General features: G+C 44.8%; 1 protein-coding gene across 2 annotated transcripts in view; it reads left to right on the top strand.

Moving 5' to 3' along the window:
• The window catches only part of LOC109424968 (ras GTPase-activating protein-binding protein 1), a 41,336-nt gene that overhangs the window by 12,092 nt on the left and 16,017 nt on the right, over positions 1-13,227 (top strand). For both annotated transcript variants that reach the window (XM_029862433.2, XM_062843588.1), the window contains exons 2-3: positions 2,052-2,181; positions 2,383-3,974. In XM_029862433.2, coding sequence (XP_029718293.2) covers positions 2,084-2,181; positions 2,383-3,974 — 1,690 coding nt within the window. In that variant the 5' untranslated portion in view covers positions 2,052-2,083. The remainder of the gene's footprint in view (positions 1-2,051; positions 2,182-2,382; positions 3,975-13,227) is intronic.

The following is a 13,227-nucleotide window of genomic DNA, read 5'->3' as shown; positions in this document are numbered from 1 at the left end:
AATATTTTGTCCTACGAGGGAGGGGGAACGGAGGCCTCCGGAGTTCTTGATTTCGTCTGCGGTTCGTACTAGGCACCTACCGTGTGAACAATCCAAACTTCATGAGGGGTTGTTTTCTGTGGCTAAAGATCAAAGGTAAAAGCTTCCCGATAAATGAAGTGACCGTTACGGATAGGAACAATAAGGGGTCATTTAAATATGACGTCCATCTTTGGGGGGGAGGGGGCCGGGGTTGTCTGAGAAAGTGTGATATGCCATGTATTAGGTATACTATGAAGCGTGACGGGGTGGCCCAGGGAAAGAGGGGGTTCTAAAAGTCTTAAAAATGGTGGACGTCATATTTAAATCGTCCCTAACATTGACCGCCGGAAAATCCAAATGAAGGACTGTTCACAAATCACGTCTCATTGTAGACAGATGGAGAGTGCCTGCCATAGTGCTACGGTTTATACAATTTTCTACTAATTTCTATACAAAATTTGCTACATGGCGGAGAGGCAGGCACTGGTGTTACATAATATTTAAATGGTTCATAAGTCATGTATTCTCGTTCAACAAGCATTTACTGCAAGTGCGCAAAAATTAGGAACACAGTGCAAATAATGGTTCCAAACATTGCGCACCACTATTTACTAATTAAATTGAAAAATTTCTTACGAACTGTGATTGATATTACTAGAATATTACCTTTTTTGTCAATTAACTGCAACATTAATCATCGTTGCACAGTTTTATCGAGGAAAATGTTGATTTTTAGTAGAGTAACTTCTTGGCAACCGTGTTAAGGCGAGGCAATTTTTGACATTTTTGTGTATTTTTTGTTTATTATTCAACATAAACAAAGATTTTATGGACATTAAATATTTGTCAAATAATGTTTATGTTTACACAATGCCAGTACAATGATTAAACTAGTGAATATGTTGACATTTGGTTATTTGTTTCGTTATTTTACAAGAATGCGCAAAGTTTGGACCTGCGCAAAGTTAGGTGCGCACACGGTATTTGATTATTTACGTGCAGCTTCGCTACAAAATCTTCGAGATTATGTAATTATCAGTACATACAAGTTGGGACAAAGCTCTTTTTGTGCCTTTTTTATCTGACAATTTTTTACTCTGCTACTTAAATAGTGAATAGAATGAATAATGTCATTGTGACCCTATTTTATAACTGTAATTAATTAATTTTTATTAATATGTATAATTTGACCAAAAAGCTGTTCTTCCGTAACCAGCCGGTCAAGTAGCAGAAATGTAAACACTTCATTTTATGCCGATGAAGAATCAAGACGTTTTCACTGTGTTTGCCATAATCGCGACTGTTCGAACACGCACACCACCACCGGTCGAGCACCGAAACCGCGACCGATCGACGACGGATAAAGAATCCAGCAGCAAGCAAAGCACCCCAGCCTTCAGGCAGGAGCGGAGAATGAAGTGGGAAGAGAAATGAGCATGGACAGCTCTATAAAAGTATTAGGTACACACTCGTTGCGTACCATCATAAACCATGCGTTTTCTCTTGTCTGTGCGGGGATGATGTTCTTCTCCCGGTGCGGTGCTGTTGCCTTCTCAAGGTACCGGAAGTGAGGGTCTTTGTTGTAATAAAATTTTCCCAAATGTTTAATATATCCAATAAGCAGTACCGTTCCGCCCCACGGTACCAAAGTATGTCATGCCATCTGCAATCATCTGGTGGCCTTATTCTGAGCCAAACCTACGACAACCGCCTACCTTGATTCGTTCACCCACGGAATCGATCCACTTATCGAACCGTTGTCGTAACATTCAGTTGTAAATAAAGAGAGCACACAATACCTTGCTGGTTAATAAAACAAGAATGTAGCGAATCTTAAGAGAGGCATGGCAGTCCAAAAGAAGTCGCACTACTGGTTCAAACCGGCAAATGTTTACAATTTTCGGATTTCAGCCTACTACGCATTACCGTTCGGTGGTGGGTCAGTCGCAGTAATTGCTTGCAGATGAGATAAATAATCGATCGCATTCTAATTGTAACACATGCTTTCTTCTCTCTCTTTCGTTCCGTAGGCTGAAAATCAACTGTTGGTAGTTCTTGGGAAATGGTAATGGAAGCACAACCTTCACCGCAAAGCGTTGGCCGCGAGTTCGTGCGCCAATATTACACCCTGCTGAACAAGGCGCCGGATCACCTGCACCGGTAAGTTTCTGTCAGTGCGCAGTGGTCCAGGAAGAAAAGTGAAGTGAATAAAAGGTGGAAATATGTTCATTAATATCATCTCTGACAAGCCACGTTGTTATTTCCATTTTTTTTCGCTTATTTTGGATTCCTGGACCATTGAGTATCATTTGATTGTCATCTGAATAAAAATCTTATCTATCCCTTATTTGTTTCCCGCAGTTTCTACAACAACTCGTCGAGCTTCGTCCATGGCGGTTTGGACACGAAAAACCAAGAAGCCACGCTGGTGATCGGCCAGAAGCAGATCCATAACAAGATCCAGCAGTTGAACTTTCGCGATTGTCATGCCAAGATCAGCCAGGTGGATTCGCAGGCTACCCTTGGCAACGGTGTGGTTGTTCAGGTGACCGGCGAGCTGTCCAACGATGGTCAACCGATGCGCCGTTTCACGCAAACCTTCGTGCTGGCCGCCCAATCGCCGAAGAAGTATTACGTCCATAATGATATCTTCCGCTATCAGGACATTTACTCCGACGACGAGCTTGATGAGAACGAACGGTCTGGAGAGGAGGACGGTGGCGAGGTTGATGCCAACAATGCCGTAGTTGTTGATCAGCAGCAGTCGGTTCAGGGGAACACTGTTGCTTCTGCTGGTGGCGTAGCTCCTGGTCTGGGACAGACTCAGCAGCAGCCGCAACAACCTCAGCAGCAGCAACAGCAGCTGTACTATCCCCCGGGAGTTATGAGTGCTGCTCCGACCGGAATCATCCCGAGCTACGGTCAACCGCAGCCGGCTCAACAATCGCAACAACCCCAGCAAACGCAGCAACCGCAGCAACAACAACTGAATGGAGTTCATGACGATCTGTTGAAAACCGTGCCGACTCAGACTACTTCCCAGCTGATGCAATCTTCGGTTGCTCCGCAAAATCCGACCGCTGTCATGCAACAGGTTCCAAGTGTCGCTACCGGTATGCCAACCGTTGATCCGATCCAGCATCTGACCCAGCAACAACAAGTGGTCCAACCTCAGCAATCAGCCCCTCAACAAACACTGCAGCAGCCCCAACAAATGCAACAACCCTCCACCATTCCGCAGCAGACTGTTTCCCAGCAACCTCAGCCAACCCCAATCGCCGAACCGGAACCGATTCCAAGCTCTCTGTCGATGAACGAACTGGACTCTGCTTTGCCCTCGATGAACGACCCAACCCCGGCGGAAGCTAGCGATTCCCATGACCACCACCACCATCATCACCACCATGGCCAGTCGGACCATCTGAACGAACAACCACAGTCCCTGTCGCAGCAGCAACCGTTGTCCAACGAACCGAAGACGTACGCCAATTTGGTGAAATCCGGCGGTGTTGGCGGTGGTCCCGGACCGTTGAGCTTCGCTTCCGTTTCATCCCATCACCACCAGCAGCAGCAGCAGTCTCATCACCAGTCGCAGGGCTACAGCAACGTGACAGCCGGGCGGCCATCCGTGATGTCCCCGCCGCCGTCGTCCTCGCTGCAGAGCTCCAGTTCCAACAATGGTGGCCCCACCAATACCGTATCTTCTACCGGTGGTGGGCTGGGTGGCAAGTACGATCGCGGCCAACAGCAACAGTCATCACAGCAGCAGCAACAGCAGGACCAGAGCGGCGTCGGCGGCGGCATGGGTCAGGGACCGATGCCACAGCGGATGCAGAACCAGCAGCGACCGATCCGAGGCAATGGTGGCCCAACCAGTGGTGGTGGACAGAGCTCGCTCAGACCGCAGGATAGCCGACCCAGCTATCAGAGGAGCTACAACAGCGATGGTGAAGGTATGTAGCAATTTTTGAAACATTTTTAATTTAACGGATGGAAAGGCGAACATCTGGCAAGGCAATGGATGGATTGCGTACGATTATATTATGCTGCATACTCAGACCTCCTAATCACTCCTCCGAGTGTAATCTAGAACAGTAAATTTGACAGTACGCCAAATGGCACAAATTTCCGAAATGGAGGAAAACGTGCCTCTTGAGTCGACCTACTGATACCTGATACGATGATTTTTCCAGAAATTCCGTCAGGGTTTCTTTCTAGCTAGAACTTCTTTAGAAATATCTCCCGGGATTTCTCATAGGATTTCTTTCGTATTTTTCACGCAATTATTATTGGCATTCCTATTTGAATTCCTCCCGGAAATCCTTCCGGATTCTTACCGGCATTTTTTCCAATATTCAAACAATTCTTGGATTCTTTCTTGATAATCTCCTAGGATTCCTGTATTCCGTCCGATTTCTTCTGGAGTTTTTCAAGGGGATTCTTCAAAATTTCTTTCTGAAAGGTTTTGCTGATATTACTCCCAGAGTTCCTCTTTTCTCTTATGATACATCACAGGTGCTGTCACAGATTTTTTCCTAGAGTTTCTCTCAGGAAGATTTGGCGTGATTTCTTCCGGAGTTCCTCGAGGGACTTTCCCTGGAGATCTTCTCCGAATTTCTACCAGAGTTGACCCCGGGATTTCTTCCGAAATTTTTCGTGTATTAAATTCAAGAAATTTCCGTAAGCTTCCTTCTAAAGTTTCTTCCTGGCTTTTAACAGGTGTTTCAGCCGGGATATTTCTGGAAGGTTCGCACGGTTTTAAGTTCACGGTTTAAGCTTCACCTGAGCTTTCTCTCGAAGTTTCTTCCGGGACTTAACCTTCCGGAATGTCCCTGGAATGATTCTCAAAGTTTTTCTGAATTCTCCCTAACTTTCTCCTAAGATTTTTTCCAGATTGCCTTTTGAGATTTTTGCAGAAGCTATTGAGCTCATCCCGTGATTTCAAGAGTTTTTCCAGGTTTTTCCTCGCAGTTGTCTTCTGCATTTCTCGAAGTGATCTACCTGAGGATTATACTCAGAGCTCTTAAAGTTTTTCTGAATTTTAGACTTTCTCCTAAGATTTCCTTTTGAGATTTTGCAGGAGCTATTGAGAAAAAAATATTGTCATAACTCTTGATTATTATGGCAACATCGCCTGCAACATCATAAATACAATTAAATTAAATAGTATGTTACGTTTTAAAAGTGAAAATGCATTAAATAATGATGAAAATAACGTGTATTCACAGTTGTTTGAAGCCAACGATGAGAGAGCATCAGAAAGTGTTACACTTAGCCCGCTCATCGCTGCAGCTTGCCTATGTTGGGGTATCTTCTTTGTATTCGTTCGTGAACCATATGACTCGACGAGCGAACATAGACATGCTTGGTTATTGAAACAACCAACAAAAGGGAAGAAAAACTGCTGAGTGATTCACTTATCACTTCTGCTGCCAAATGGCATTATGTCAAACGGGGTAGACCTCTTGAAATCTCTACTGGAAATCGCCCCAAAATTCTGGATGCTCTTTTCTGGATTACGTCTCGCAGTTATTGCAGGGATTTTTCCAGGAGTTTTTCTTGGAATGTCTTCTGGGATTGAGAAAGACGAGCTTGGTGGTCTAGTGGCTACAGCTTCTGATTCATATGCAGAAGGTCCCGGGTTCAATCCCTGGCTCGTCCCTTTCCTCCTACTTTGTATGTTTCTATCTACTTTCTCTCTCACTCTCTCTCGCCTACATATACATCTCATGTATATTCGATCGCTAGAACCAGAAACGGATTGAAAAAAGCCGTTTTTCTCCCTTCCAACTGTCATCACAGCACAGTGTCAATTTATCATATAACGCCTAAAAGTTATGCAACCCAAGCGGACTGTGCCGCTTCACAGTAATCTTCACACAATCTATCGCTTTACGCCTGGCATCCTTGCACCAATGCATGATCCATGGCCAAAAAATAAACATTTCCCACCAACACACCAACATCCGCATGACCTTGTGCAGGCGCAGAGGATTCAAAGCTATCTCATTGGTTCCTTGGTTAGTGTAGCTGATCTGGCGATACTGGAGTAGCAACTGCGGGCGGTCAATCAAATTCAAGCTCAAGAATGTCTTCTGGGTTTCAGAAGGTCGGCTCCAGAGGCACGTCATTTTGGATTAAAGCTGAAATAGCAATCTCGGGAGGAAATATTAGGATTATTCAAGCAGGGTCTATGAAAACTTCTAAGAGAAATCTTGGGGGGAACTACGAGTGAAATCTTGCAAGGAAATTTAAATGAAATATAAGAAAACCCTCGAGAGGAATCCAGCGAGTAACTATTCGCCCCCAAAACGATGATTCGACCGCTTGGGAGTGTTGTCGTCGTCGTGATTATGCTTCCCGAAAGCAATGTCAAATTCGTTCGGGGTTTCAAAACATTGGAAAGAAATTTATTATTTTTACAGTCAGATTGAGATTTACGAGTAAATGAGTGTGATCCGAAGGTATAACTGTTCATTCTGAGCATAACAGTATTTTTTACGGCAGTGAAAACTGATTGGAAGTACGATATTTCTGGGTCTGAAAATCGTTCAGGCGAAGTGGATAGCAAATCTAACCTAGAATATCCTACAATTCTAACCTCAACCCCTCACTTGCACAAGCCGGATCTCATTTTTCACGGAAATGGTGGAACAAAATGCAAAACTAATGTACGTGCGACCGAGGGAATTGAAAGTTCTACCATTCCCACTTAAAAAAGTTGTCGGATGTGGGTTGTAAGTAGGAAAAATAAAATAATTCCCCCAACAGATTATGTTGATAGGTATGTAAAAAAAGGTAAACATCATCAGTTCGGTAGTTGCGCTACCGAAACAAAGATGGGTAACAGTATGTTTTGTTTTGCCCTTGAAAGCCAATGGAAACATATCGAGAAAAGCCCGGGAAAAATCACGGTAATTACTCAAGCAAAGACCCCGTAAAAAACTTCTGCAGAATTTCTGGCAGAAATCTCAGAAACAGTACCTTCCGAGAAAGATTTCCGCAGAAATTTTAGGAAGATTTACAAAACAATTTCGGAACAAATCCTGGATAGCTTTCCAATGAAATTTGGCATCGTACACAAATTACGTAACGCTATAGGGGGAGGGGGGGAGTCCAGCGTAGCGTTACGACCCATACAAAAATTTTCGGGCTTCCATACAAAAAGCGTTACGAAGGGGGGGGGGGGGGGGGAGGGGGTCTGAAATGGCCTATTTTAGCGTTACGTAATTTGTGTACCATGCCTTTCCGAATTTCTACACAAACCTCTGAAGCAATTCTTTATTTTTCAAAAAGTTCTTTGGGAGTATTCAACGGAATAGCCTAAATAATCGGTACCACCAGTTTTTCTTTAAACTTGTTGATATCGTAATTTCCAGTTTTCCATTACATTTCATACAAGCGTGTCCCATGCCAGTGGCACCTTGATAAAACCACCGCATATCGTTCCGATCCATGCTTTCCTACGCTTCAACAATCATTATCTCTTCGTGGTGCTGTTTCTTGCTGCAGTTGATTATTTTCTCTTCTGCTCTTTTAGTTGCGCCGAATACCGGTCAGACTTTTTGTGGCATTTTTCTTGTTCGTCATTCGTTGGTGCTCCGCTTCAGCCAGCTATTATGCTAGTTAGCGTCACTGAGCGGTTCCTATCATTCTAATTGTCGTTGCTTCATGGATAAACTCCCACAAACTGTTGACATCCGTGATCTTTCCTCTTGTCTAGTTTCTGATGTGTAGCAGCAATCTCTTCGGCTGACAAGCGTGGATATTGAACCGATTTTTTTATTAGAATGAAAATAATTCACCTAACTTCAATTATAATTATGTCATGTGACCATTAGGTCAAACGACAGTTATGCCAAACGGGAACCTCTGAAAGAACCCTTGAAGCAATCACGTTGATACATGCATTTATTTGTTCAACATCATTAAGACAAGACATAATCAACAATAGTACGCCACAATACTCGGTTTGTGGCTGCCGCTCTCCATCCTCGGTCGCGCCCAATGCTCGCCAAGTCACGCTCCACCTGGTCCGCCCATCGTGCTCTCTGCGCTCCACGCCTTCTTGTGCCAACCGGATCAGTTGCAAACACCAGCTTTGCAGGGTTGTTGTCCGGCATTCTTGCAACATGCCCTGCCCACCGTATCCTTCCGGCTTTGGCCACCTTCTGGATGCTGGGTTCGCCGTAAAGTGCAGCGAGCTCGTGATTCATCCTTCTCCGCCACACACCGTTCTCCTGCACACCGCCGAAGATCGTTCTTAGCACGCGTCGCTCGAAAACTCCGAGTGCTTGTAGGTCCTCCTCGAGCATGGTCCATGTCTCGTGCCCGTAAAGGATCACCGGTCTTATTAGCGTTTTGTACATGGTGCATTTGGTGCGTGGGTGAATCTTTTTCGACCGCAGTTTCTTCTGGAGCCCGTAGTAGGCCCGACTTCCGCTGATTATGCGCCTCCGAATTTCACGGCTCACGTTGTTGTCTGCCGTCAGTAAGGATCCGAGGTAGACGAATTCCTCCACCACCTCGAAAGTATCCCCGTCTATCGTAACATTACTACCCAGATGGATCCGGTCGTTTTCGGTTCCGCCTACCAGCATGTACTTTGTTTTTGAGGCATTCACCACCAGTCCGACCTTTGCTGCTTCGCGTTTTAGGCGGGTGTACAGTTCTGCCACCGTTCCAAATGTTCTAGCGATAATGTCCATGTCGTCCGCAAAGCACACAAATTGACCGGATTTTGTGAAAATCGTTCCCCGGCTGTTGAGCCCGGCTCGTCGCATCACACCTTCCAGCGCGATGTTGAAGAGTAGACATGAGAGTCCGTCACCTTGTCGCAGTCCCCGGCGAGATACGAATGAACTGGATAGTTCACCCGAAACCCTTACGCAGTTTTGCACACCGTCCATCGTTGCTTTAATCAGTCTAGTCAGCTTCCCAGGAAAGCCGTTTTCGTCCATGATTCTCCATAGCTCTGCGCGGTCGATACTATCGTATGCCGCTTTGAAGTCGATGAACAGGTGGTGCGTTGGGACCTGGTATTCACGGCATTTCTGGAGGATTTGCCGTACGGTAAAGATCTGGTCCGTTGTCGACCGGCCGTCGATGAAGCCGGCTTGATAACTTCCCACGAACTCATTTGTTTTAGGTGACAGACGACGGAAGATGATCTGGGATAGCACTTTGTAGGCAGCATTCAAAATAGTGATCGCCCTGAAGTTCTCGCATTCCAAATGGTCGCCTTTCTTGTGAATGGGGCAGATTACCCCTTCTTTTCACTCCTCCGGTAGCTGTTCGGTTTCCCAGATCCTGACTATCAGCCGATGCAGACAGAAGGCCAACTTTTTTGGGCCCATCTTGATGAGTTCAGCTGCGATACCATCCTTACCAGCTGCTTTGTTGGTTTTGAGCTGGTGAATGGCATCTTTAACTTCCCTCAGCGTGGGAGTTGGTTCATTTCCGTCCTCCGCTGCACTGGCGTCGTCGTTCCTTCCGTTGCCGTGGGCTCCCGTGCCTACGTTCTCCACGCCGTTCAGGTGCTGATCGAAGTGCTGCTTCCACCTTTCGATCACTTCACGTCCGTCCGTCAAGAGGCCTCCGTCTTTATCCCTGCATATTTCGGCTCGCGGCACGAAGCCGTTGCGGGATGCGTTGAGCTTCTGATAGAACTTCCGTGTTTCTTGGGAACGGCACAGCAGTTCCATTTCTTCACACTCCGCTTCTTCCAGGCGGCGCTTTTTCTCCCGAAAGAGGCGGGTCTGCTGTTTCCGCTTCTGTTTGTAACGTTCCACGTTCTGTCGAGTCCCTTGCTGCAGCATTACCGCCCTCGCTGCGTTCTTCTCCTCCAAAACCGTTCTGCACTCTTCGTCGAACCATTCGTTCCGTCGATTCCGTTCCACGTACCCGATGGTGCTCTCGGCTGCGTCGTTGATGGCTGCTTTCACTGTACTCCAGCAGTCCTCTAGAGGGGCCTCATCGAGCTCGCCCTCGTCTGGCAACGCGGCTTCGAGATTCTGCGCGTATGCTGAGGCGACATCCGGTTGCTTCAGTCGCTCTAGGTTGTACCGTGGCGGTCGCCGGTACCGTACATTGTTGATGACGGAGAGTTTTGGGCGCAGTTTGACCATCACCAGATAGTGGTCGGAGTCGATGTTGGCGCCACGATAGGTCCTGACGTCGATAATGTCGGAGAAGTGCCGCCCGTCAATCAGAACGTGGTCGATTTGAGATTCCGTCTGCTGTAGTGATCTCCAGGTGTAACGATAAGGGAGGCTGTGTTGGAAAAATGTGCTACGAATGGCCATATTTTTGGAGGCGGCGAAATCAATGAGTCGTAGGCCGTTTTCGTTCGTTTGCTGGTGGGCGCTGAACTTACCAATCGTCGGTCTGAATTCCTCCTCCTGGCCTACCTGAGCGTTCAAATCTCCTATGATGATCTTGACGTCGTGGCTTGGGCAGCGATCGTATTCGCGTTCGAGCTGCGCGTAAAATGCGTCCTTGTCATCATCAGTACTTCCGGAGTGTGGGCTGTGCACGTTTATTATGCTGAAGTTGAAGAATCGGCCCTTGATCCTCAACCTGCACATTCTTTCGTCGATCGGCCACGAACCGATCACGCGCCTCTGCATATCACCCATCACGATGAAAGCTGTTCCCAGCTCGCGTGTGTTGCCGCAGCTCTGGTAGATGGTATGATTACCTCTAAACGTTCGCACCATGGATCCTGTCCAACACACCTCCTGCAGCGCTACGATGCCGAACCCGCGGTCCTTCAGTAGATCGGCGAGTATGCGGGTGCTCCCAATGAAGTTGAGAGATCGGCAGTTCCACGTACCGAGTTTCCAATCGCAAGTCCTTTTTGTTCGCTGGGGTCGTTGCCGTTGGTCTCGGTTCGTATTATTCTGTTGCTGATTTTCCGTTACCTACAATGGTTTTTTACGGCTGGCTCGTGGGGCCTGACACCAACCCCCTACTTTCAGGGTGGCCACCCAGTCGGGAATTTCGGGAAAACCGGGAAAAGCTCGGAAATTTGAAACCACCGGGAAAAAGTCGGGAAAACCTCGGGAATTGTTGCTAGCCACCGGGAATTTCCAACATGGACGTTCGGGCGACTTCTAAAATGTATACTGTCTCCAGAAGCATAAGTACGAGAATCTGTGGGATATGCAGTCAAAAACTGTTGAGCGAACTGGCTGTTTTCTTGAAAATTAATATCTTGTCTCCGAGTTAATTAAAGTTAATCATAGTGATGTTACCTAACACCACAATTTGAATAATTTAAAAGATATTCTAAAAACACTCTGGTGGAAAGACTGGTTGAGACAAATAAAAATATTTATAAATTCATATGACCCTTCTGCATTTCAGGATACATGTTCAGTTCTATAAAAGTTCTATAAAACAAAAAATATAACTTCTTTCTGAAAAAAGTCCTGGTACAATCTCTATGAGAATATTTGTTATAGCGTATGAGTGAAAAGTCTTTGAGAGATTCGGATAGGATGCTGATCAAAATTTTGATTGATTTCTTGAAATAATTGCTCCAAGAAATTCTTGATGTACAATTTATAAATGAATTAGTGAAAAACATTCGGAAGAATATAAGAATCAAAAGCACGCCATGTGCAGTTCATTAAAGTATTTCTAATAATTTGTTTGAAACATTTCTGTAGTTTTTCATTAAGTTCTTTGATGTATTCTTTTGTTGAACTGATGAAAAAAAGTGTTCGGAGAAAACTGTAGTAAGTTGTTTGAAAAATCCCTTTTTGTGAAGCTATATCATAAATTCATGGTGAAACTCTTGGTCCACGAAATTCTGGGAAATTTGGGGAATTCCCAAATAATTGATCTATCTCTAAATTTTGAGGAAAATACTTTCAGGAATTTCTGGAGATATTCCTAACATAATCTCTTAGAATTTCATATTGCAATTGCTGATGAAATAACTGAATGCTAGATAATTTCAGACAATATTCAAGATTTCTTTGATCTCTTAAGGTATAGGTTCCCAAACTTTTTAGGTGCGCGATCCCCTTTTGCCAGTAAACGTGTTTTCGGCGACTCACCTTAGAAATTCCCTCATTTGTTGTATGTTTACAGTGAAATTTTCAACTGTCCCTCGCGACCCCCTGGGTGAAGGCCGGCGACCCCCCTGGGAGGTTGCGACCCACAGTTTGGGAAACCATGTCTTAAGGGTTCATTCAAATATTACGTAACGCTAAGGGGGGAGGGAGGGGGTCTAGCGCTGTGGTACGCTTCATACAAATTTCGAAATCTCTCATACAAAATTTGTTACGTGGGGGAGGGAGGGGATCTAAAATTGACAAAATTTGCGTTACGTAATATTTGAATGAACCCTTAAATTTTTCCTAAAACCTATGATTTCAGCCTAAGAAACCTATCTGACTCTCTGCAGTAGCCATTTACGCTACCATTAGTTCGCCACTGGTTTTCCATTGAAATAACTTAAGAACGATCATCAAAAATACTACACGTATTTCTCTAGAAGATTTCCCTATTTTAAATTGTTTCAAGACTTCTTTCACGAGTAACCTTTCCAGGTAGCTCACCAGAAGTTCATCTAGGATGTTTTTTTTCTGGGCATTCTGTTATTGCCTATTAGTACTCAAACGTACTTACCAAGTATTTTTTGGAAGAGACTTTTGGAATAATACTAAGAAATCCACCTATTTTTAGATTCGTACAACAAATCCTACATGCATAGTGTTTTCTCTAGGAATTTCGACCCCCAGGATTATCCTCTTTATTTTTGTTTTCTTTTATAACTGCATAATTTGTACTAGTAGGTTATCTACGAATTTAACGAATCTCTAATGAAGTTGTAGTAACTTCAATGCCCATCATTACATACGAGACAAGCAGATCAAACAATACACGACTTATCTAAATGTTTAGTAAATTAGTTATAAACTTATTTTAAGGGTCATATGAATACTATGTAAAATCCAAGGATTTGAAAATATTCAATATTAAATATCTTAAATGTTTTAAGAAGGTTACGTTTAATTTTCACTGTGTATCATATTTCAGAATCGGGAAAATCTTAAAAATGCTACCGGGAAAACCGGGAAAAACTCGGGAATTTTATTTGTCGCTCTGAGTGGCCACCCTGTACTTTCCGGAGGACCATAGTGCACAGTTGAGCTTAGAGTCCTTCCCTTGCACTCGAACGTAGATCAGCCGCCC

The sequence above is a fragment of the Aedes albopictus genome, chromosome 1 (assembly GCF_035046485.1).
Source record: "Aedes albopictus strain Foshan chromosome 1, AalbF5, whole genome shotgun sequence".
NCBI classification, from domain to species: Eukaryota; Metazoa; Arthropoda; class Insecta; order Diptera; family Culicidae; genus Aedes; species Aedes albopictus.
This window is presented reverse-complemented; position numbering and strand designations above follow the sequence as displayed.